Source organism: Microchirus variegatus (genome assembly GCF_963457635.1).
Source record: "Microchirus variegatus genome assembly, chromosome: 16".
Taxonomy (NCBI): Eukaryota; Metazoa; Chordata; class Actinopteri; order Pleuronectiformes; family Soleidae; genus Microchirus; species Microchirus variegatus.
The window spans coordinates 21,026,155-21,052,480 of record NC_139817.1 but is presented as its reverse complement, the minus strand read 5'-3'; the positions used below and the strand labels follow the sequence as shown (position 1 = coordinate 21,052,480).

General features: G+C 41.4%; 1 protein-coding gene across 1 annotated transcript in view; it reads left to right on the top strand.

The window, feature by feature from the left end:
• LOC310938730 (transmembrane protein 132D) overlaps positions 1 to 26,026 on the top strand; it is a gene marked incomplete at its 3' end in the record, with an annotated part of 28,694 nt that extends 2,668 nt beyond the window's left edge. The window contains exons 2-9 of the mRNA XM_083903305.1: positions 1,263 to 2,139; positions 11,586 to 11,729; positions 15,047 to 15,239; positions 19,554 to 19,697; positions 22,969 to 23,174; positions 23,454 to 23,718; positions 24,531 to 24,722; positions 24,812 to 26,026. Of these exons, the coding sequence (XP_083759431.1) occupies positions 1,263 to 2,139; positions 11,586 to 11,729; positions 15,047 to 15,239; positions 19,554 to 19,697; positions 22,969 to 23,174; positions 23,454 to 23,718; positions 24,531 to 24,722; positions 24,812 to 26,026 (3,236 nt within the window). The remainder of the gene's footprint in view (positions 1 to 1,262; positions 2,140 to 11,585; positions 11,730 to 15,046; positions 15,240 to 19,553; positions 19,698 to 22,968; positions 23,175 to 23,453; positions 23,719 to 24,530; positions 24,723 to 24,811) is intronic.
• Positions 26,027 to 26,326: the final 300 nt, after the last annotated feature.

Genomic DNA, 26,326 nt, shown 5'->3' with positions numbered 1-26,326 from the left:
TTCATAATGATATCAAAATGTCTGGTTAATTAGAACACATGAAAGCCAGGTGACCACTGCCTCCGCTTATTTTGTCAGGGGAAAACGTTCATTTTCAGGCTTTTAAATCAGATTAGAGATTATTTATGGCATTGGTTTGTTATTACCCGCTCATGTAAAAGGTCGTTCTATGCACTTGTGATCAGTATTTAACAGCAAGCCTTTAATCCTTGATAATATTGTACAAGCAATGCAACGTGATTATGTTTAAGTGCAATCACTTATTAAAGACGGCACCGTGCCAGGTGGCCGCCTGTCGCAGTAGCTCCATGTGTGTCAGGATTTTGTGTTTTACTCCTCTTTTACAACCTATTTTAATCCATCTATCCATCTATCCATCTATCCATCTATCTATCCATCCACCCACAGATGGATCTGTTGGGCGTTCACATGACCGACAATCTGAAAAGCCTCTTTTAATCCCAGTTTTCTGGTGTCCACCTTGTGCCAGATGTATCAGATCCCACCTTTTCTGCCCATACAGAGAAAGCAGATCATCCATGAGAGATGAAAGTGGAGCAGTGGGGCAGAACAATATATGACAATATCTCAAATGTTCTTTAATGGGTAACCAAAACCCCCCTCCTCTGAGGCGAACTCTGCCCAATGCCTTATTTTGAAAAATGCAGAGAGCTGAGCTGAGAGCTGAGTGAGACTGACGATTAGGCGGGGAGAGTGAGATCAGTGCAGAGGGCGTGGTCTGGTAGTGAATTAGAAACCAGTTGCAGCAGGTGCTCAGTGAGTCAATCACTCACACCATGCTCCAAGAATCAGAGAGAGAAAGGCAGTGAAGTAAGTAACACCTCTGGTGTTTAAAATAAAAAATGAGCCAACGAGCTTCGCACTAATTAGACAAGAGGATGATGAAAGTTTGGACCAAGAAACCCAGTGGCAAAATTTGAATGCAGTTGCTGGTGTTGACCAGAGAGTCAGTAGGTACGCTGATGTAGAGAGTGAACGAATGTTAATAAATATTTTCAGCCTTGTTTTCTTTAAAGTGAAACATACATTTACTTTATTTCACCTGTGAGCTCTGTTACAGGGAATCTAACGTTAAGCCGCGATGTTAAGAATGTTAGTGTAATACTTTGATTCCACACTCGATTCATAATTGTTCACTGAAGTCTTAGTTCCTGAAGAAACACTGGTCTCAAATGACCCAACTTCTGTAAAAATGCTGTGGCGCAAGCAGCATGACGTACTCGTCTTATTTTACCTTACAGGTCTGAGCAGTAAAGAACTGACTGAGAGGAAGAGCCCAGCGCCTTTCTCCGTTTTCTTGCCAGTCAGCTACGATGTGCGAGATGCCGACTACTTTTTCCTCAAAGAGGCCGGACAAGACTTCATGAGGAACTCCAGTATGCAAAGTCACACGCAACCCTTTGTCATCTTAAGAGCCAGCCGCCAGCCAGCTGTCAACGCCAGCTATGGCACGATGTCTACGGAGCAGCTTGTGCCTCTAGATCTCGTCCAGCCTGTGCAGCTCTTCGATGCTTTCGAGGTCTTCACCTTTAACTGGAAAATCCACGCCTTTGTGCTCACACCTCGGGTTTTCTCCCCCAGGCCTAAAGTGCGGGTGCTTTTCTATGTCGCAGGGAGGGACTGGGACAGGGGGGAGGGAGCTGTGGATGAGCTACCGTGTGTGACAGTGTACGGTTTCTGGCAGACCCAGGAGGTCAGGGCCTCCTGTGCCATGGGAGGTGAGAGGGGAACCTGTATAGCCGAGTTGGCTCCCGCACCCAGCTGGTTTGCCGCACGGTCAGATGGCACCAGCAGGGAGAGGCAGGACCCGGAGGCTGGAAACCCTGTGGAGCTGTACTATCAGGCTCAGCCTAAAGTGAAGGGGAAATGTAAATCTTTGGATGGAAATCGCTGGAGTAGCTCAGAGCAGCAGGCAGAGTATGTTCCCGTCACTTCCATGCAGAAAATTGGCAGCGTGCGTCTTCTGCAGGTGCCCAAAGGAATGGCAACCCTCACCCGACTCAAACTTGGCAACGCTGTCGTCATACGGACGTCCTCCAAACCGCTGAAGATAACCGACATCGCCACGTTCTACATACTCACGGCCACTTCGGCTCAGCTGACTAACTTCACACTCAGGTAAGACTGCTCTTTGTCTCTAGTCACCCCCACCTACATCGCCATAACAGAAGTGAACACTGTCATCACTTAAGTGGGCTCTGCAGATTCAGAGCTAATTAGTCGGTATGAATTAAATATAGGGAAATGTTCAATAATACTCCCTGCTCTATCTCCCACCCCGCACAAAGCAGTGCAATTGTCATTGTTCGTTTCCAACCGGTGCCGTTTTCACACCCCGCGCTCACCTTCTGTAAGTAGCAATCACACTTGCACTCATCAGTGGCGCTCGTGTGATTGCTGGTGTTAAAAAGGACACATCGCTATGTTTAGGCAGCAGAAAGCCACTGTCCTTTGACGAACAAAAACTTGCTCCAAAGCAATGGCTCAGTAATTTCATATTTGAGATGTGCCAACATAGGTGGGTTCACAATGCTCATACGCTTTTGTTAAATACACAGAGACATGCTTCAGCGTTCCTCATTTTTGTGCATAAAACTTACATATATTTTTTGAGTAAAAGGCTAGAAAAAATTCAGCAAGGTTGTTTGGTGACCCATAATATCTCCTGCAACAAGAATATGTGGGTCCCTGTCTCTGTGAATAAGTGATATATGATAATAAAACAGCAAAAACTCACAGTTAAGATGCAGATGGTTGATGTCCGTCCGGTCTGGTCCGAGCTCTTTCACCTGTAGCTTTTCCTGCAGTGTTCTTTCCTCAAGTCAGACTTTAAAGGTGAAGTAAGTAGTTTATAGTGACATCTAGAGGAGAGGCTGAAATTTACAACGGCCACTCCACTTCCACTCAGTTTATACCTCAGACTACCTGCTCCCGTCAGTGGAGGCGGGACTTCCGCTACAAGTAAAGCGACGCTTGATTTGTTCTCTCGCGTTTGTCCTTACAGGCTCCAGTAGAAACATGGCGTCTCGCTGCTAACAGTGGCAATGCAACAGCGGCCCGCGGCCATGTTATTTTACATGACTTTTTGAAACACTACGAAAATGAAACAAAAACTATTATACAGCGACTAGACAATGCAGGAGCACATAATATGTATAAAAAAAAGTGGATTTTGGGTTATATAAACCCATAAATACTACACAGTCTCCCACTGAGATTTCTGTCTGCAGCATTTTAACTGTATCATATTTACCTTACTCATTTAAAAAGTACATGACAAAAACTTACTGATGAGTAATATTTATTTCAGCAGCCTCTGTCACAGTATAGTGTTTTAAATAAATATTTTCCTATAAAATTGGATTTCCTCAAAAATGAATACCTCAACAACCTGTGTTATCATCTCCCGTATGCCTAGAAACACAGAGGGAAGATAAATGAAAACTTCAGCCATTCTCAAGGGTTTTTCACTCGAGATGCGAGTTTGTCGCGTCTCTATTCAAGGTGAACAGATGCAACATGAGAGATTGGTACTTTTAAAAAGTGGATATGAAATAAATGAGTCAGACTGCCTCTCACAGCTTCACAGATGGTTCCCATGATCCTCTACAGCTTCACTATCCTGCCATCACCATCCAGAGGGAGCTCAAACAGAAGCGTGTCACTGGATGTGTCTTTATTGGCTGACAAGTGCAGATGTACACAAACTTATTTTATTTTTATTCCTGATGTTATCTGTTTTTCCTGCCAGCCAGTGAATAATTGAGGCTTCAGTTTTGTTGTTGGTGTGCAGATTTGAACCAAGATATTTCATAAATATGATTTGACCCTCAAAAAAAAAAAAATGGTATATTGTAAATCAGTGTTTAGCACACTGCTTATATGGAGTTCACAATATAAATGGAGACGAGAGCAAATGACTTTGTTTATGAATACTTCCATTCCATTTCTGTGACACCTAATTTTATTTTGAATAGATGAACCAGATAAATAACTACACAACAAGTAAAATAACGACTTAAAGCTGCAGTGCATAACTTCTGGTGATTTGATTTTGTAGTTGCTCTCTGTGGTGTTATTATTCTGCCTCTGTTTCGGCTTCATGAACAGAAATGCTGTGACCTTCATCAGAAATCAGACAATGCTATCAGAACTGACCGATCAAGTGCATAAAGTGTTTATCCTGTCAATCTGCCGAGGGTTTATTTTAGCAGCAGAATTCACTTCTGAAACTTTTCATGGGCACTTCTTTGTGTTTTCAGTCGTACTCTAACGCCATGAGAGCTTAAAGCTGCCGTATGTAAGAATGTGGCCAAAAACGGTTACTACATTCAAATTCAAAATACCGAGGTCTTTTAGGTTGTCGTTTTCTGGCGTAACTGGCAACCCGTGGTTGCTCGGCAGCTGAGACTCTACTGACTGCAATGATTGGTAGACGGCGGTAGGTGGCGCCACATGCCAAAACATGATTTGCAAAACATAAACATGATTTGCAGTCTGCGAAATGTTTTTTTTAATGCAAATATTTTGGCTGTACTGTTGTTGTTGGTGAGTTCAGTTTGTTATATGAACATTATTCCTGAGTCTCTGTGACATATTAGGAGGATTTTATCGCCAGTTGCTTTAGATTTATTACATAATGCACCTTTAACATTGCAATACTGAGAAACACAGACTGAGGCGTGTGATGCTGATGGACTGAATCAGTGACAATGTTGCATGTTTAAAAGTTACGCACTACATTTCCAACCAGAATGTGGGAATAACTGGTGTACACAGATGGATGGGTGGGTGTGGTATCACTTGTTGTTGTTGTTGTTTGTAGTGTTTTTGGGTGCTATCAGCAACGTGTGACTGACCAAGAACAAGAAAGTTAGACTTAAAACCTTCCTTTTTTTGATAAAGCTAATAGTTGTCCTTTCTGTCCCCCATGTTTCCTTTCGAGGCAGATGCTGCACATGTTCTGAGATTTCTTCCTGTTTAAAGGGATTGTGGGAATTGTTGGGTTTCTGTGCTCTCCATAGTGTTGTCTATGCACAGCAGGGCCTTGAGATAATGTATGTTGTGAGTCGACGTTAAACAAGTAAAAATGAAATTAAATGAAATTGAATTTAATGGAAAGTCCTTGAAGGCAGCTAATCCACGTGTTCCTGAACGACAGTCACAGTCTGTCCTCGTGGATTGAAAAACACAGAATTAAGATGGACAATCTGAAGCATAAATTCATGGTGGACTTGGTTCATGTTTCAGATATGTATTCGTCATGCTTCAGTGGAGGTGAACAGGTGATCCTGCATTCATTCATTCCTTATGACAGTCTGGACTGGAGAAATAGGAACATATTGAGTGGACAGTTGTGCATGGATGCTCTCGTCTTCTTCCTGTCAGAATTTACATTTAGACGTTTAATTCCTTCCAGGTGTTGTCAAGGACAAAAAGAGACAGTTTTTTTTTTTTTTTTTTTCCAACATTCCATTTGAGGATCGTAAAATTGCATCCGGGTGTTTTCAGCGGTTCGATCATATATTTGAATTTATTAGCTGGTTTCATTTTATTTCTGTCTTTTGAGTTTAGTGGGGGTAATGAATCTGGAAAAGAAAGCCTGATGACCCCTCTTCATTCTGTCGCTTTTAATCATCGCTGCTTTGATTCATTTACTCAGTCGAGCATGTTTCTGATTCACGTCTCCTCTTTCTTCCCTTCTTTTTCATCTTTTTATTTAATTTCCTCCTCCGTCCTCATTGTTACTCAACTTCTCCCCTCATAGTCACACTTTCTTTGTTGGCAAACTTTAGCTTTACTTAACCTGATGCAGTGGGCAGTTGTATTTGTGGGGAGTGAATGGAAGTTCCCTGTATTGTTTGCATCCTATAAACACAGAGTATATTCACTGCTGTCTAATGCACACAGTCGCCCTCCCTCAGTTAATGAGCATGTAAACAAACGCGATGCATTCCCCTCTTCAACAGCTGTCTGTGTGCTTCATCACTGTCTGAATGTCCTATTAAGCTTTGCGTAATACTCTCATCAGCATGATAAACCTGTTATTGATGCCTATACGCGGAGTCGAGGGACCTACAAATTTGAGGTCGATTGAAGAGAAAAAACATGCCACACCTGTCTGCTCCAGCAGAACCGGGCTGTCATTTAAAGGTCATATTGAATTACTGTCATCACACGACGCACGTGAAGAGCAGTTACATTGCTCCTTTAGCATTTACCGCCAACAAGTAGCTAAGATCTTTTTTACGGTTTCTCGCTTTTCTCCTTTTCATTTCTTGGCCCAAAGGCCGTTTGTCTTGTTCTGTGAATCTGTGAATTGTTTAGAGGCTGCATCACTGCAATAAATAAACCGGAACCTCTTGTATCAACAGGACAGTATGTCAGGGAGCGCTTCAGCCAGGGAGCCCAATCATTCATCTGCATGACAAATAGGACGTTCACGTCGACTGTTAGTGCTGCGGTGTCTGCCATTTGGCAGCAGTGCTGCATGAGCGTCTCTCAGACTCTCCAAACAGCTCCATAAGTAGGATAAGCACATTGCTGATGGCCAGCCACCGGGCCGGCTAAACGTCGGACATTTGACTGCATAATTAACAACTACATCTGTTTCCCATTGCACATGAGTTCACTTGTGGCACTGCAGGCCCTCAGTGCTTCATCCACAAAGCCAACCATGGCAATGCACAACCTAGGTGGAAAGTAACTAAATACATTTACTCAAGTTACTGTATTGAATACTTTTTTTGTGTATTTTGTATTTTCTAAGTACAATTTAAAATCAGGGTTTTTGTATTTTACTTGAGTACGTATTGACTCAAGTATTGTCCTTAGTTACTTTATAAATCCAATCCGTTACTGAGTAAAAATAAAAATTCAGCACAATGAAGACCTACAGGGGGGAAATATACACCAGAACCAGACGAATGGTTCACTGGTGCGTGAACATAGAGGGCGTGCATCAAAAGTGACGTAATATCCTGTGTCGCGCCGGACGCGTGAGCTCCAAAATAGTTTTGGATTTCTGACCCCATGTCATATTTCTACTACCCTCACACCCCACGCAAAGTAACTAACTTTTACTTAAAGTACATTTCAAATGAACTACTTTTTACTTCTACTTGAGTACATTTTCAGATGACTACTTTTACTTCTACTTGAGTAATATTTCATCAAAGTATTGGTACTTTTACTTGAGTACAATATTTTAGTATACTTTGTCCACCACTGCCTATATTAGGGAAATAATTATACACTCCATGTGGACTTTTGGTGATCTACAAACTCCATTGTAGGTCTTAGATCTTAGATTTTTCTCTTTGTTACTTTTCCTTTGCTAACCAAAGTTCTGCAATCGCCAAAAGACCATTCGGCGAATAAAGAATGGAAAGTGACAAAGGCCGAAGCGAGGGTTCGCTCGTGTGTGTGTGTGTGTGTGTGTGCGTGCATACGCGGCGGCATTCTAACCTACAAGTGCGTATGTGTGAGAGAAAGAGTGAATGAAAAGTATGTAAAAGGTGAAACAACAGTGCCACTTATGGCTTGCGTGGTCAGAAGTGAGATGGATGGCAGGTGCAGCACCTGAGAGCTGCTGTTCTCACACACTGTCAGTTTCAGTCTCCACTGCTATCCATCTTCTCTGGCCTGGTGCCTCCCCCCTGCCTGCTGCCTCCTCAGGGCCTGCTAACCAAGGCCATGGACACCACTTCTTGTTCCCAACTGCTCACAAGGAAAAAAGCTTCTTCAGTCACAGGGGATTTTTTTTTTTTTACACCAGGGGCACAAGAGAATGAAAAAAAAAAGTCTTCTTGTTAGTGTCAATTTTTATTAGCTAAACCTTTCTCCACTCGGCTCAATGCACAGAGGGGATTCATTACAGCAGGGAGCAGAAGACCATCACCAGGACAGTCCTCCAGGTTTGGCTCATTAATGTTCGGAGCATGTCGTTCCCGCTTATCTCACTGATTATGCTGCATTTACTGAGCCTGTACTGCGGTCTGCTCCAGAACTGCCATTTAAACACAAAAATGAGAAAAGCAATATTGGATGGAAAAAAAAAAAAAATCACATCATCTCATCTAAAATGTCCTCCTCTGTGATGGATAGTTTTATTATTTCCTATCAACCAAAGCTCTGCGAACTCCAAAAGACTTTAAATAAAACTCCATGCCGCAAATAAAGAATGGAAAGTGAGTGACAAAGGCCATGAGCGGGAGAGGATTCGCTTACGTGTGTGTCTACTCTGGCAGAATTTTTATCTACGTGTGTGTGGGTGAGAGAGAACGAATTTCACAAAAAATGAACAAAAAAACCCCCCCAAAACATACCATCAAATGAAAATCATATCGGAAACATCTTTCTCTTTGCTCTGATGTCTTTGTTCATCTTCTGCATCATTGAAAATGAGGGTCTACTGATGATTGACTTTTAAAGCTCACATAGAGTGGTCCTGTTGCACATATATGTTAGTTATGGAGGTCTACTTACATATATTAACCTGTTTTTATGGTCAAAAACCTCCTAGTTGCTGTAAACGAGCCTATAGAAATCCTCTTTTCTGACGCTGTTTGTCAGCCGCGATGTTTCAGAGTGTGAACTCTCACCCCCAGAAGACAGAGTCTTGTGATTGGCCAGTACTATTCAGCACATCCGCTCTCAGAAGCGCAGCTCCCCCCTCTGGAACGGTGGATGCACTGCTACTCATTATCAACTCATTATCAATTAACAATGTTTAAAAATAGCTTCTTCACGACTCCCCGCCGCAGTCCCTTTTATGACTCAGACCCGGAGTCAGAAGACACTGTCGCCCGTGAAACACCTCCACAACGGACGTTATTCTTCTTCTGCGGTTCAATGTACGCAACCGGATGTGCCCGGACTAGTGCCCGGACTAGTGCCCGGAGCAGGAGGATCTGCTGTTCAGGAGAACCGTTGTTTACGTAACTATTGCGGGATTTTCAGAGATCTCGCTGAGCCCCGAGATTACAATAAAACACAGCGTTCTCAGCAGTGGCTGAACTGTTTGTTTCGAAACTTCAGGGCTTCGTAAACAAGGTAATGACGCAGATACACACTAAAAAAACAGCGTTAATAGGAACTTCCGGTCTAGGTCCACTTTACATAAAGGCTAAGCTGTCATAAAGAAAGGATTTGTATTTAAAACATACAGTTATCTTGCTCTTTAACAGATTAGTAGTTGAGCTTTTTAACATTTATATTACACTGTGATGTAGATTTTCAAAGCGAATGTGGAGGCCTTAGTAAATTGTATCTCCATTAACGGGGTAACAAGGTGCAGCATCTTTTATTTTATTTTCTCTCTTTTTTCTTCTTTGGACTCACCTCACCTTTAATCCCAGTGTGAAGTCTTCAAATCTATGTGTGTTTCTCTTTGTGCACTTAGCCCAGAATGAACGTTTGTCCCCATGTGTTGTTGTTGTTGTTGGTTCCTTTGCCTTCTGGGAAACCTGTGACTCATAACACTGGACACTGGCTCCTTTTCCTGTGTGATGTTGTGAGAAATAAGATTCAAGTATTTGTACGTCTGGTGTTTCTCCTTATGTGCCTTGTATATCAGTGAGTGCTCACAACAACAGTACCTATGGTCACCAATATGCCCATTAAATACGCCCATTGTATAAAAAATAGGGAGATTTAATGATGTGACTGTCGGTTGCAGTAAGTCTCTTTGTCCCCATGTGTGTTAGTGAACTACAGTGGCTGTTTAAACTTTAACGCATGCTCTGCTCTGGCTGCTTTGCCCCCTTCATGCTTTTGTAGAAACATGGTGGCACAAAGATGGCATCCTCTATAAAGCAGAAGCACATACAAGTCTTATTATAAAGCTGTGATAACGATTTCTATTTTAAAGCAATTATACGCTATTCCGAACATAGTTATGAGTAATATATTCAACTTTGTGCCAAATGTTAAACACTGGAACTTTAAGGTTTTCACTGATGAGGACACTGACACAGATCTCTTCCTGGCTTAACCCGAGTTAATCCCATGAACCTGCATCTGTGGTGGAATGGACACCAACAGTCCGCCAGTATGAGGCGCCGATTGCAAAGTCGCGCATGCTAAAATAAACAGCAACTTTTTGCCACATTTAGCAAAAAAACGGGTATAAAAAAACGTGATTTAAAAATTTTTTTTTTAGTTTTGACCAGATTTACAGCAATATTTGTGAATTTTGTGATATTTACTTATTGTATTTATTTATTTAATATAATTCAATGTTTAATCTGAATAAAATAATCTAAATCTAAATGTTAAATGTTAAATGTTAAATATAAATATAAATATAAGTATTCAATCTAAATGCTAAATATACATTTATTATTTAAATTTATTTTCCAGTACAAAATGCACAAATATTGCTGTTAATCTGGTCAAAACTAACATAAAAAAAATTCACATGTTTTTTTTGGGCTAAATGTGGCAAAAAGTTGCTGTTTATTTTAGCATGTGCAACTTTACAATCGGCGCCTCATACCAGGCGCCAGGTCATGGTTGGCAGCATGATTAAAACCACTATTTTTTAAATAGTTTTAAAATGCTCAGTCATCACTTTTCAAATGTGGTCTTTGACTTAAACGTGTTTCACACAAATCCATCGCTTTTGTGAAATGGGGGGGGGGGAATAAATTGTGCAGTTAAGGCAGTGGGATTGTGTAGGGCAGCGTCAGTGTTGGTGTGTGACGTTTACATCAAAAACATCTGCGCCAACATCTGTGGCCACATGTGACTTCTCATTGAGATTATACTGTGTATTGGATGTTTTCATGTTCTCACACAGAAGGGTTTACACTCTCTTACTTCAACTCATATTGTCAGATTGCTGTTGCTCCTATCATAGATTACACTTCCTCAGAGACTCATAAGGCACTTTGTCTTTATCTCACAGATTTAGAGATAAAGCACAGATCTTTGCATGCAGATGAAAACCTAAGACTCACATGAGAATCTTTCCTGAGCGTTGAGTATATAAAAGAAGAGAATACACATGACATACGGATTACTGCGTGTGAGGATTTGAACTTGTTGGCATTTCTACAAACCGCACCTCTGGTGGCCTGAGGTGATTTTTTTAATTATTCTACCGCAACATCTCATTAATACTTGACCTACAGCAAGCTGCATATGCTGGAGAAGCCCAGCGGGAAGGTCTTCACGTCCATATGCACAGTGCTTACTATTTACAAAGTAGATGGCAAGGAAACTAATGATCAAAGTTAAAATAATGAGCAAGAATCTCAATGAACAGAAAAAAAAATTTATTTGGCCGTTCAAATGCCGAGGTGTTGAGTGGGTATTAGGTGAGTGGGATATGTGTGTGTGGTCTTAAATCAATTGGTGACATTTTCTGGTGTAATATGCTGCTCTTTCTGCTTTTTTTTATTGATGACCTGTCTTTATATTGTTATATTTTGATTGAACTATGAGTAACACGGTACATGACAACATCTGATCAAATTGTTTAAATAATCATGTATACATTATAAACTTTGAAAAGAAGAATTTTTCCATTATAAGACTTTTTTTTTTTTTACCTTTCACAGAGCGACCGTTAAAAGAGGGATGACCTTTCAAACAGCGACACCCACTAACTCTTTACTGTGGGACATCACTCTGGATACGAGTGCAGATGGAACCATCTCTGTTATTTGTCAGAGAAAAGCTCCCATACCTGGAAAAAGGCAAGTGTGTCTCATTATGCTTATGTTTTTGCTTAGGAATTTGCTTGTGTAAAGATTTAAACTTCTCCTGTAATGAGTGAATACATCATTTATGTAACAAAAATCACTATCAGTGTCTGTGCACCTGTGGCATGGAAGAGAAAAGCCTCTGTGGTCATGTGATGTTGTCCTGAGAGAACATCTCCTAAGCACAGATTGGCTGCAGGTGCTTCCATAAACCAGCCTCTTATATAGAGTCAATGCTTTTGTTTATTTCTGCTTTATCTTCTGTGTTAGGCTGTGCATGGCCATGAATTCCCACCCTACAGAAAACACTGTTAATGTTGTCTAAAGGCTGAAAGACGAGAAGTAAGCCAATCTGAAACATTACATTTAAATAATGTACAAAACATTTGTAGGTGTATTTATTTATTTATTTAACCATTTATACTTCCATCTTTAGGCTTCTAAAAGTACTTAAATTTAAACCTAACCTTGTGGAATGGGACTACTGTATATACCAGTTTCCTAATCAGCAGCTAATAATAATATTATTATGATTATTATTATGTCAAATGTGATGATTGGCACTAAAGCGAAGATCAGGGGAAGTCATGCCAATAAGTCTGTGAATGGACTGGTCATCAGACAGATGTCCTTGGATTTTAATGAATCATATGTTGTATATACAGTATATTCATATATGCAGATATGTATTTACAAACCTCTAATATATATTTAAAGCTATTAAAATTACTTTGACTTGGACACATTTCTACTCCTGCTTGAAGCTGATGGATCTAAATCTGACAGCCATCTGCTAACATGATACACACATTAGTTTGATGTACATACAATAGAATATAATGTATATTGTTACAGTTCATTTGAGTCACTGGTAGTAAGTTTGTCTCTTCTCACAGAGCAGCTCCTAGTTATGTGTAAGACTTTTTTTTTGCAAGACGTTTTTTCCTAAAATAATAAATAAAATAAATACAACTTTGCTTTGATGTACTCACTGCAATGTGAATACACTTAAACGTTCTTGAGGGTAAACAAGGGTTCTCAAGCACAGACTCAAGAGTTGAATAGAAACACTGACCAAATCTTGTTGACCCCAATGCCATCATAATTATTTCTTAATTTCAGGTCTCTGAGCAATAGACTAAGATTATTCAATTACACTAAATATTACTTTGTGCCTCTGACAATGGCAGCGTTGTTGTGATTATTTATGCTGCTAATTTAGGGTTCACACAATATGATTTGTAACATCTCCTGCTGTTGTTGCTTTAATGCAGTGCAATAGCAGTATTTCAGAGCTCATTTCCATGCAGTGTTCAGGCCTTACTGAGTGTATATATATATATATATACTGACAAATATTTATAACATGTACACAAAGTAGATCTGATAATGTCCACGTGGGAACTGATTGTGCATTCCCACTGTGTTTCATATACCTGCATTTCTCTGTTGTTCAAAACAATGCCAGGAAATAAAACCAAGGATACTAGCCTGGGCCATGAGAGAATATTGGATCTATGGGTAGGGCACTCTGTTCTACCTGGCATTGTTGAGAGGCCATTATAAGTTACTTCTTTTTGTTCATGCAGGGTGCAACTTTCCTCAGAATAAACTTTTCTTCTTCTTAAACTTAACTGCAACTTCTGCACAGGGTCAACGGAGAGAAATTTAAATCAGCTGTTTGTTTATTTGGTTAGTGAAAGTGCCTAGAGATGCAAGGTCCTCTACAACATAAAAAGGGGCGATTGGGTGTTGTCACAACCACTGGGATCACATTGCTCTCCAAAATTCTCTACACTTATTACCTCAGGGACCACAGCACACAACATCACACTGAGAATTGAGCTATAGGAAAACCTCAGTCTCAGTCGTAGCATTTTATGCTATTTATCAAATTTCCATTTCTTACATCCTAATGCAATGTGTGTCCTCATCAGAATCTTAAAAAAGACAGCAGATCTATGAACACTGAGAGTCTGAAGTCAGGGAAACAGTGTGCTTCTATTCAGACATAATTATCTCAACAGGACCTGAAAGAGAGGGATGAGACTCCACTGGTGAAGTAATTATATTAAGTATCAGCCTCTGTGATGGATTTTGTCTTTCTGCTGCTTAATGTGAGCTACAAAGTAATATAGTTGCAAACATACTGGTGGCATAGAGATAGACAGTGATGGTGGAAAGCTGCAGTAACATCACCATATGTTTCTTTGCTTTTTATACATTATTATTATTATTATTATTATTATTATTATTATTATTATTATTATTATTATTAGGGCCAGAGCGAAGGACCTATTGTTGCTGGTAATTTTTTTCTCCGAAGTTGCGCAAATCTTTGAGGGGGTTAATCTGCATAAGGTCGGGACGGAGGTCCGATCGGTGAAAAATGCGATAGTGGCATAGGGTACAAATCCGTTTGTAGCTCCAGGGCTCTATAGCGCCCCCAGAAGTCGGGTAAATTTTGTGAGTGTGTCATACTTACTCCAAAGTTGCTTGGGGTATTTTTGTACGGTGGCCCAGAGGTGTCAGGCCAAATACAAACGCCACAACACAAATACAAAAGCCACACTGGCGTTTGTATTTGTGTTGTGGTGTTTGTATTTGTGTTGTGGCGTTTGTATTTGTGTTGTGGCGTTTGTATTTGTGTTGTGGCTTTTGTATTTGTGTTGTGGCGTTTGTATTTGTGTTGTGGCGTTTGTATTTGTGTTGTGGCTTTTGTATTTGTGTTGTGGCGTTTGTTTTTGTGTTGTGGCTTATGTATTTGTGTTGTGGCTTTTGTATTTGTGTTGTGGCGTTTGTATTTGTGTTGTGGATTTTGTATTTGTGTTGTGGCATTTGTATTTGTGTTGTGGCTTTTGTATTTGGCCTGACACCTCTGGGCCACCGTATTTTTGAGAGAAAGTGGTCAAAGTTGCATTAAATACAATTTTTTTTCTTTTGTGTCAAAGTCGCCCATAGTTGTTCCAATTTAAACCAAACATGGTACACTTGTTGCTCTCATGATTCCAAACAAATTTCTAATGTACTTCCATTGGCTCCACCCACTCAGAAGTCAGCCATTTTGGAAACACAAAAATGACTAGTCTATGCATTTGAACAAACTCGTCCTAGCTCGTTTGAGGTTGCCACGTCAAACTCGGTCCATATGTTGAAGACAATGATTAAAAGCTATCAAAGGATTTTCTCTACATCAAAAGGCGTGGCCTCCTACAAGCGGTGCTAGTTTATTGTTCAAATTGTAACCATAATACTTGATATAGACGGTGCATGTAGAGTATGTGTTTAATTAATGCTGCTTGTTGTTTGTGTCCCAGGCTTGACGGCAGTCTACAGGAGGTGCTTCAGATGCATTTTGAGGTTGAGGAGTTAAGCATTCCTCTCGACAGTCAGGTGATCACGTGGAAACTGGAGTTACCTTCCGCATCCAATAATGTAACCAAGACTGAAGGAGCCATGAGGATCTACACGACTCAGAGAGACTTTGTCGGCCTGGCAGCTCTTGTGATGGTGAGTTAACTCACAGTCTCCATGTCACATCTAATCATCTGTGTTACTTACAGCAGCATTTCCAATTATGCTTAGATTGCATCCTTTGAGCACTGGTGCATGGAAAATATCATAAAATGCACTTTGCTGTGATCCGCTCCCGTCTGGTTTGCATATGCAGACGGCCAGATATGCTTTGGATTGTTTATCAAATGGGTTCTATTTTGAGCAGAGTGCGACCTCGTGTTGCCGACTGTCAGCGATATCTGACGTCTCTCTTCTGTGTTGTTCTGCTCTGCTCTAGTGTGCGATATGTGGTCATCTCCTGCAAACAGCTGCTTCGCGCGGTTCTATTTCTGGTGCCGCAGCCCTCTTTCTCATGCTACCTCGATAATTAATTCACACTATAATCCCCACCGCTAAATACGGGACCAAGAGATTACGTCACTCTGAATTACAATTCTGAGTGTGATTTATTTGTCACTTGTACAGTCGGTTTCCGTGCACAGTTAAGTCGAGCTGCATCGTATGATCGGTCCGCTGTCCTTGTCCCAGCATGTGCACCAACAGGGAACTGATTTGTTAAAGGTCCCATTTTATGCAAAATCAACTTTTTAATCATTTTAATACTTATATTTGGGACTCTGGAGGCCATACCAGTCCCCAAAATGTGAAAAACCAAGACTCAGTCATGTTTTAGTGGTTCCCCCTATTGTAAGTATAGGGGATAAAACAAACAGCAATGTTTAAATTAGGTGGCAATATGCTTCCATTTAGTGTGATAGTATCTGGCATTTTTGGGTTGACCGGGGACACTAATAAGTACACGCAATTAGCATTAGTTATGCATTAATAAATATTGAATTCATCATTTATAATGCATCAATACTCATTAGTATGTAGTTTATAAACACAGTTCTAAATGTTTTGAAGTGTTAGCAGGAAATGAGCGACTGCTGGACACACAGAGAGCTCGTTTGTTGGAGGTGGATGCTGATTGGCTGCTTGAGTACAGCAGCTGTTTGGACACTGTTCCTCAGCTGATGGGATGAGTAAAACATTTATAAGTGTGTTTATAAACTACATACTAATGAGTATTAATGCGTTGCATAAACGATGAATTCAGTATTTATTAATGCTTAAAGGTGCATTATGTAATAAATCTAAATCAACTGGCCATAAAATCCTCCTAATATGTCACAGAGACTCAGGAATAATGTTCATATAACAAACTGAACTCACCAACAACAACAGTACAGACAAAATATTTGCATTAAAACGAATATTTTGCAGACTGCAAATCATGTTTTGGCATGTGGCGCCACCCACCGCCGTCTACCAGTCATTGCAGTCAGTAGAGTCTCAGCTGCCGAGCAACCACGGGTTGCCAGTTACGTCAAAAAACGAAACCTAAAAGACCTTGGTATTTTGAATTTGAATGTAGTAATCATTTTGGGCCACATTTCTTACATATGGCACCTTTAACTAATGCTAATAGTGTGTACTGATTAGAAAGTGTTACCGGTTGACCTTATTATATACCAGCGTCGTCTTTAATGTCCAGGCCAAAGCCAGGAATGGGAGCTGTGGAGCATGCACAGAGTGGTCAGGGCAGCTTCAGGCTAACTGAATGTATACATACAGGAGTAAATTCACTCCCAATCACATTATGTGGGTGTGTCCGCCTGACGTTGAGAAATTTGATGAGTACAATTTGAGTGGGACTAACATGTTTACATGCGTTTTAAATTCTGCATTTACTCAGACTAACACAATTATTGTTTTCTTTCCTAAAGTCATGCAAATGCAAAGACTGACTGAGTTGACCTCTAAAAAAAAAAATAAAAAAAGGTCACATTGTTGTTCATGCTGCCATATGAATTGTGTAATTTAAACTTATGCGCAGGATGCGATTTGTCAAAAAACAAAAAACAAAAAAAAAAATTCAAGGGTTAGGCGTCAAGAGGGAGCGTCAAAACGTAGTATTTTTATTTATTTTTTTTAAATATTGTTTTCAGTCTATGATGTGTTCAAAACAACCCAAAACTTGGAAAAAAAACTCAACTGACTTGTTAAAATCAAAATGAGCCTTTCTGCAAATTTGAAATTCTGAGTTACCAGTTGTCCTTGAACCCATCACAGGTCTTGTGTTATGTTGTCAGTGCGTCTTCCAGCCACAAGTGGAAAAATAAAATCTCACAGATTATCAAGCCCAAGCTACCATCTATAAACTAAGCTACCCCCCCCCCCCCCCCCACACACACACACACACACACACACACACTTCTGTACTGAGCTGGTGCCTGAGTAAGTTGCATCCACCACTATCCTTCTGCCGATGTTTAAGAAAACTTCTAAATTATCATACTCTATCTTGTATGTTTGGACAGTCACTTCATTCATGTGGTGCTGGAGAGTTTAAGGTTATCAGGATACACTTCACTCTCCTGACTCGTGGATTGAAAGCTGACCTCAGGCTGATCATTAGCGCTGACTTGTCACTCTTCTCCTCGCTCCGTGAACACATAGTTTTACTTCTGTAAAATTGTGAAACTCTCTCTGACACAACCTTTGGAGTTTTACAGTTAAGGGACACATCTCCATCTGGTCAGAGTAGCCAAGTGTCTCTTCAAATTTGATCCCTCACAGAACTTGACCAGACTGTGATCCACTGCTCTCATACTAAACTACACTTCTACTTCAACTGTGTTTTTACTGATTAGTGTGTAAATGCTTGTCAGTTTTACACACACACACACACACAGTGTGAAGTGTGCTACAATACCTGCTCCATTGTAAATGGACTGCATTTACTGTCATATAGTCCATCCATCAATTATCTACCACTTTATCCTCCACTGGAGGGTCACAGGGGGTGCTGTTCCTCTCTCAGCTGACGCAGGGCAACAGGCAGGGCACACCCTGGACAGTTCGCCAATCCATCACAGGGACACACATAGAGACAAACAACTATACACTCTCACATTCACACCTACAGTCAGTTTAGAGCAGGGGTTCTCAAAGTTTTGATACCCGAGGGCCAATTTAGGAACCCAACATTGGACTGAGGGCCGCCAAAGGAAAAAAAACCAGAAAGAAATCCCATTTGTAATAATTTGAATGACCAGATTGCAGTTCTACAGTTTAGCGTTAACTAATATAAGCGTTAATATAATGTAATTTAAGCATTAATATTATAACGCTTTATAATTTACTGGGTAATTACCCAGTATTTTGGCAATGGTTCTTACCTTCTAATTACAGGTTAATACCAAGTAATACATTTCTGTTACTATATTTACTAGCTACCTGCTTATTACCAGCTTTATAACCCAATAATACACTAAAATTCACCATATAGAAACCAGGTAAATACCCATTATTTTGGTTTACACTTATTGGTCTGTATCCAGTAATGTCCAATAAATATTTAACAAGCTTAGTAGCTCCTGGATTAAAACTATAAACTGTAATTCATTGCGGGCCGCCAGAAATGTTTCTGCGGGCCGCCATTGGCCCTCGGGCCGCACTTTGAGAACCAATGATTTAGAGTGACCAATTTACCTAATCCCCAAATCTGCATGTGTTTGGACTGTGGGAGGAAGCCGGAGAACCCGGAGAAAACCCACGCGCACACAGGGAGAACATGCAAACTCCATGCAGAAAAGGCCCTTGTTCCAACCGGTTCTCGAACCTGTGTCTTGTTTCTGCAAAGGCAAGAGCGCTAACCACTACGCCAACCGTGTGGCCTCGTCATATAGTCACAGTAAATACACACATATGAACAGAAGCCACTTTCAATGCAAAGTGCTGGTCTCACCATCACAAACAGTTGTACTTCAGTATCTCGCTGAAGGAAAGCTGACATCCACATGGACCTGGAAGCCAAGCATCAAGCCGGCAATCCTGTAATAAGTGAAAATCTCCCTCTATTTGCCCTTTATGACTTTACCTGACACAGCTGCCCCATTTAATAATTCATCGAGCAATAAAAAAAAAAAACAGGCTGTACTGTATATGTGCAGAAAATAATCTGGGGGCTTTGTCTCTTGTTATTTGGCCGCGTTTGAACTGATACGAGTTCCCTCCGAGGGGAAATGCCAGTGCACACGGCAACAAATCAGCTGTCACTTTCATGTGGTGACCTGGTCTTCGCTCAGCTGTAACGCTGCTGCCTCCCTGTTGACTGTAGGTGACGCCTTTGGAGGGTGCAGGATTGTTGAGTAACTGAGTTGCACTTTCCTATACTTTGAAATCCCTTTAGTTGGTCTGGTCCAATTTTACCACATAAAAATGTAGTTACACTATTTCTACATTGTCTAATTTTTTTTACAGGACACAGAGATCCTGAACACAGCTGTCCTGACCGGGAAGAAGGTGGCGATGCCTGTGAGGATCGTAGCTGTGGAGGAGGACGGTGTAGTCACAGACGTATCAGACTACACAGACTGCAGCTCCACCGACGAAGATGTACTCAAGGTGAGATTCCTTGCCCCCTCCTCTCCCCCCCCCCCGACATAGCAGTGGATACTGTGCAGTGAATAGATCTCTGATTCTTTATTCCTCCTATTCTTAATACTTCCAGTGCATTATTGTTATTATGGCGCAGAAATAGCTGAAGTCCTTGCATAAAAAGGACAGTGACAAGAGGTGAAATTACTGCAGAAGATTTTTACCCGGTTTTATTCTGTGCAGTATTATGTTGTTAAAATAAAATAATCAATGTCGGAGTAAATGTCTGCCTGGGAACACAAGTGGTTTTAGCAGCAAAGAGCAGAAGAATGATAAATATTTCCTCTCTTAATGCTTAATAGAGGGACAGCAATTTGGAATGGATGTGAAAAAAAGTGCTCCATAGGGACAGGGGGAGACAGATGGGGACAAATAAGTTGCAACAAAGTCACCTCTGACCTCAATCTCTTTTCCAAACAGTAAAAACAATCTATTAGTAAGGCTCTGACAATATTGTCCATCCATCTTCTAGACAATGAACAGCTACTATTTTAAACTGCTGACCGCAAATGACCCCCACGGTCCAACCACTGTGCTCCCTATCCTGTGACTTGTCCTTTTTTATCCCGTGAACCTGAGCATGGCCGACTGCCAAAAGCTGCTGTTGTTTGCTGATGAAATTGAAAGTGATGCCTCTGAGGTCTGCGGCTGTGAATGTATTACACAGACGCTTACGTGGCTTTCTTGTAGAGAGAGAGAAAATAAAGAAAATGCATTGGATTCCAAAACACACACACACGTACGCACAATCTTAGATAATGAGGAATCACTCGAGCAGTGTCATTTTAAGACTGTTAGCATATGTTAATGCTGCAGCAGGAGGAGATCAATAGACAGTGGAAATAAATAGTATATATTTTATGGCATGTGGGACATTATTCATCTGCCTGTCCCTAATTCACAGCCTGTATGAAACAGAGAAGGCAACTGACCTGGAACAGTGCAGTGTTCGCATGGACAAACTATATAGATATTATTTGTGTCAAGTAAATCTCTCACTTCACTACTAAAAGTGAAATAAATTATGTGATCTGCACCAAACCACACACACAAGTGTTTAGATCAGGGGTTCTCAAAGTTTTGATACCTGAGGGCCAATTTAGGAACCCAACATTGGACTGAGGGCCGCCAAAGGAAAAGAAAATGAAAAAAAAAAAACGACCAGATTGCAGTTCTACAGTTTACCGTTAAGTAATATATGCGTTAATATAATGTAATTTAAGCATTAATATAATAATAACGCTTTAGAATTTACTGGGTAATTCCCCAGTATTTTGGCCATTGTTCTTACCTTCTAATTACAGGTTAATACCAAGTAACACATTTCTGTTACCATATATTTACTGGGTAAATAGCTAGTAATTGGGGGCTGTAGCTACCTACTTATTACCAGCTTATAACCAAATAATACACTAAAATTCACCATATAGAAACCAGGTAAATACCCAGTATTTTTGTTTACACTTATTGGTCTGTATCCAGTAATGTCATTTAACAAGCTTAGTACCTCCTGGATTAAAACTATCAACTGTAATTCATTGCGGGCCGCCAGAAATGTTTCTGCGGGCCCCCATTGGCCCGCGGGCCGCACTTTGAGAGCCAATGATTTAGATGAACTGTTGCACCGGACAAGGCAAAGAAGCAGAGCGGTGACGGGTCACCAGAGAAGCAGGTTAATCTCGGACATAGATTACAGAGAACAATGTGGAGGTTTGCGTTTGAGTGAATAGGACTACACACAAGAGACCACTGGTGATATTCAGAGCACTACAGCCAAAAGATATAACAACAATACCAGCACAGTGGGTTTATTCGGTTGGATGCAAAATTCATAATAAACTATCTGTATACTGGAATTATAGTGCATGGGATTTGTTTGATGGGGTAACTTTGTTTAGTTTCAGCTTGGTGTAAACTTCCACAACTTATTAATTGGACAAAGACAGCAGAATCCTCAATAATAATATTATTGAGGATTCTGCTGTCTTTGTCCAATATGACTAACTTCTCCTTTAAGCCTGGACGGTGTACTGTCCGACCTTAATTTGTCCGTCTTTAATCCTCCACTTCTGGCAATGATGCGGCACTGCCGGATTTCATCTGGCCCAGACAGAATGCATGTGAGCATGTTTTTTTTTTTTTGGCAAATATGCAGAACACTTGGCAGTGTGTAATCTGGAGGTCACCATAAATTGGGCCATGTCATAAATAATAACTATGGCCCAAATATCTTTAGACCAATGTGGGCTGCCTTTGGTAAAGATGTGGCACAATCGCTGACATGTATGGATGCAGCTGGCAAACAGGAGCGCTCTGCCCATGTGGTATGTGGGCCAGATGAAAGTGTCAGGTATGGGACTGGATCTGGGTCACAAGAAAACTGCTATACCTACACTTTGTACCTGTGTATTATACTAATTCTGCGCACTCATTTATTTGCACAAGAAAACCACACAAAAGCTGCATCAGTGAATCATCTCTATAATTTCTGTTTGTCCTTGTTATTTTACCCAGAGGTAAAACTAATTTTCAGGTTTCATTAAATTGGATTTGACGAAATAACGAAGGACCATCTTAGCCGCTGCGCGATATTATGACCGGAAAAGTTCAAAGCTTGGAAGACGTGAGCAATTTGTGTCTATTTTCAATTTCTATTCTCTCAACATCACCATTTTCCTCTCTACTACCTGTGCACTCCCACATGTAGTTGATTGAAATTGAATGCTGTGTCAATTATTCACTATATTTAATGCGGTGGCTGTTTAAGGACCAATGAGAATGTCTTGACTCACGTCTCACATTTCTGCAGGAGTTGCCCAAACTTTCCAGGGTCACCTTTGAAATTACAGTGTAGTGCGTGCACTTGGCTGTGAAGGACTGATACGCAGCACTGCACCACATGCTATTGTGATTTACATAAAATTGCAATACTGTTTCTTCCTAAAGCTTCAGACTGGTGATCATCCCTGCAGTTTATCACGGCATTACTATGGTAACACATGCAGCACAAAACTGCCCCAAGGCCATTTGTTGTCGCAAGGATGGCGTATATGTTAAAACTGTGACTTTTATGAGAATATACGATTATTCTGTTATTGTTTGGATGACAAACATCTCTTTCATTGACAACAATCTAAGTTTGATATAGATTTTTTTTTATACAAATATACATACAGCCTGTGATATTATCCAGGAAATGATGAATGATAACATATTAATTTCATCTCTTTCTGCACAGGTGTCGGATAGGTGCGACTATGTTTTCGTGAATGGCAAAGAGACAAAGGGCAAAGTAAAGATGGTGGTAAACTTCAACTACAGCTACCTGAGTGCTCAGCTGGAATTCAATGTGTGGATGCCTCAACTCCCCCTGATAATTGAAGTGTCGGACACAGAATTGAGCCAGATCAAAAGCTGGAGGATACCCATACTAACCTCTAAAAGGTGACACACACCCACACACAAATAAACACGTGTTTAACATAAAAACGTATTTGTTTTTTCTGTTTAGATGGCATTTCTGAATATGTCCTTTAGCCCACATAAATCATAATTCACCAAGGGTTTAGGTTTTGATTCCATTACACAATCTATTGTTAAAGAATAAAAAAAGTGATCCAATCAAGCAAAGAGACAGGACTGAGTGATTGGAGTTCAGCAAAGCAAATAATTTGCTGTGTGACAGGTGTGACCTGCATGATTGTTTTTGTGGTTATGTCCCAGAGCTGGATGGAACAGTGAAGAAGACGACAGGAAAGGGAAGGGCTGCATGCTGCAGTTTCAGCACGCGCTGGTCCGAGTGCTAACTCACTTTGTGGCGGAGCAGACGGACCCTCGGGATCCTAGGGCCTATTTCCTGGGCTCTGATTGGCAGGTGGATGTTACAAGGTTGGTTCGATACTTCATGAAGGTGGAGGACCCTCGAGTGGCAAGGCTGCAGGCAGGGAGAGTCCTGTCAGGACGGGACCTTGGGACCACCACCATCCAGGTAATGAACTGAATTAGTGCTCGGATTAACCTTGGCCCCAGCAGATTAAGGAACAGCTACTCAAGCCAAACAGGATAAGGATTTTTATTAGTTTCTTATCTACAATTGACAAGACTAGTGTTATATTATATTTTTTTTACAGCACTGTTCCTTAAGAAGCCAAACATTTCCCGTATTCTAAAAAAAATCCATATAAATGCAGATGTACACTATACCAGTGTATCCCAACCCTGGTCCTCAGGGAACACTGATGTCGCCCTGCTCCATCACACCTGATCAGGGCAACATCTAAAACACGCTTTGTGGAATAGGGGTCTTCCAGTTTGAGGGAGACCCCTATTCTATTCCAACATGATTGTGCCCCAGTGCACAGAGCAATGACTATAAAGACGTGATTTGACGATGTCCTGATCTTAACCCGTTGAGGACCTTTGGGATGAACTGGAACAGAGATTGCGTGGGCAAATGACAATTTAATTCCAGCTGCCTTTTAATGAGTTCATCCGCTTTACTTGTCTCTGCTGTTGTGAGTTGATGTCAGAACTGGCAACAACATGTGCAGCACCGATGTACCCAGTTCTCTTGTATATCACACAACGTTTGGTTACTTCCAGGTCTATCGAAAAGCATAATATTGCAAATCTGCAACCAAATTTGTACACTACACCATATGTGACAGCTTCACTGACATTTCATCAAACTAGGTCTTCTGCAAACTTTTTAGTGAAAAGACCCCCACTCAGAACCTAGGTTCTGGCTAGAATGCCTTGCAGTGAAGGCACTTAATGACACACTGTGCGTTGCATTCACAGGTGTTTTCTCCACTGTCTGATGCAATTTTGGCTAAGACAACCATCAAAGTCGTGGATGACAAAGTGACCATCACAGAGTTAGGGGTCCAGCTGGTTGCAGGCCTCTCCATGATACTACAGCTCAGTCCTGCAAGCAACAGGGCCATCTTGGCTACCACGACCACGCAAGAGGTTCTACAGAGCCCCAAGCAGGTAACAAGTCTTCATACATTTACGATTGAAAAGATAATCATGAGATTCAAAGCACTATTACAATTTCTGCAACATTTCTGCTCTTTCAGGAAGCTTTGGTCAGTGCCTGGGTACAGTTCAGTGACGGCAGACAGACACCTCTTGATATGTACGATCCTGCTTCTTACAGCATGACAGTGACATCTCTAGACCAGGGGGTGGTGTCGGTGCAGGGTTCACCTCCAGGGGTGGTGGCTGAGGGCGAGGGGGAGGGCGTTCTGGTCAGACTTGAGATGTCCATTTGTGAAGTTTGCCAGAAATCCAAACGTAAAAGCACTGTGGCTGTGGGCAACGGCACCCTCAAGATCAAATTTCGGGTGAATAGTGGGCGGCCAGGCTTTGACAGTAGCTCTGTTAGCAGGAAGGACAATGCTGCCTCAGGAAAAGAGAAAACCATGCAAAAGATCACAACTACCATCAAATCTATAGAGCGAACGTTCATAAACAGTGGCAGCCTTGGAGGAGTTGGTAAGACTAGCAGTTCAGGAAACCCCAGCAGTCCTACCACCGCAGTAAACATCAGCAAACTGAGCAGTGACAACGGCAAAGTATACGGTTCAGACAACATGATCGTGGAAGACATGAGCAGCGTTGGCTTCACAAGCACTGTAAAAGCACCGGGGAATCTGGTGAACTACTTCCCCACCAAGGTGGAGGAACCTGGGCAGGAAACGACAGAGGAAGAAATTGGCAGTGAAGAAATGTTAGCCAACAGGCCTCTCACAGACCTGGAGATCGGCATGTATGCCCTCTTGGGTGTCTTTTGCCTGGCAATTCTGGTGTTCCTGGTAAACTGTATATCTCACGTGGTTAAGTTCAGTCATAAGAAGCCTCCCACTCATGGCCACGAGCCCACAGGTCACAAACACGACTGGGTTTGGCTCGGCACAGATGCCGAGCTGGTGATGAGTGTGCCAGGCAGCCCTGTGCAGCAGGACACCCAGACTACAACCACCGTCATAGACATAGGGCCTGATAAGATCACCACTTTGCCCAGGAGGCCCAGTTGCTTGGCCTCTGTCACAGACTTTCCGATCGGTAGCGTGGGCTTCCTCAGGAGCAAACCTATGCACAGTGAGTCCCTCCACTCGCCCACCAGCAAGAGGAAGAGAGTACAGTTCACCACTTTCTCAACGCTGGAACGCCAGCATTCGCCACATTCCCTGCCCAGGGAGAACGGCCACGGAATCCACTGGGTTGGGAAAGAAGACGGCTGTGAGGAGGAACCCCAAGTGCCCATCACACAACCTGGGGACCAGTTATAATACATGGCCTGAGCAGACCTCACATGTCCAAAAAGTGTGGCTTTGATCACCTCAATGCCTTTGTCATTTCCAACAACTGTGAAGAACTTGTGACTTTGGAATTGTCCTCCTCTACATTTCATTACACGTCAAGGCCTTTTACATGTACATGTACTGTATATTATTGTTAATATTGGAGAGTGAATCATTCTGACGGACCAGATAGACTCTACACAGTATTTACACGACGTTAAAAGCCACCAAATTTTAAGACTGCATGTGAATATCGACTTCTCTATTTTTTGCACTCACATGTTGGGT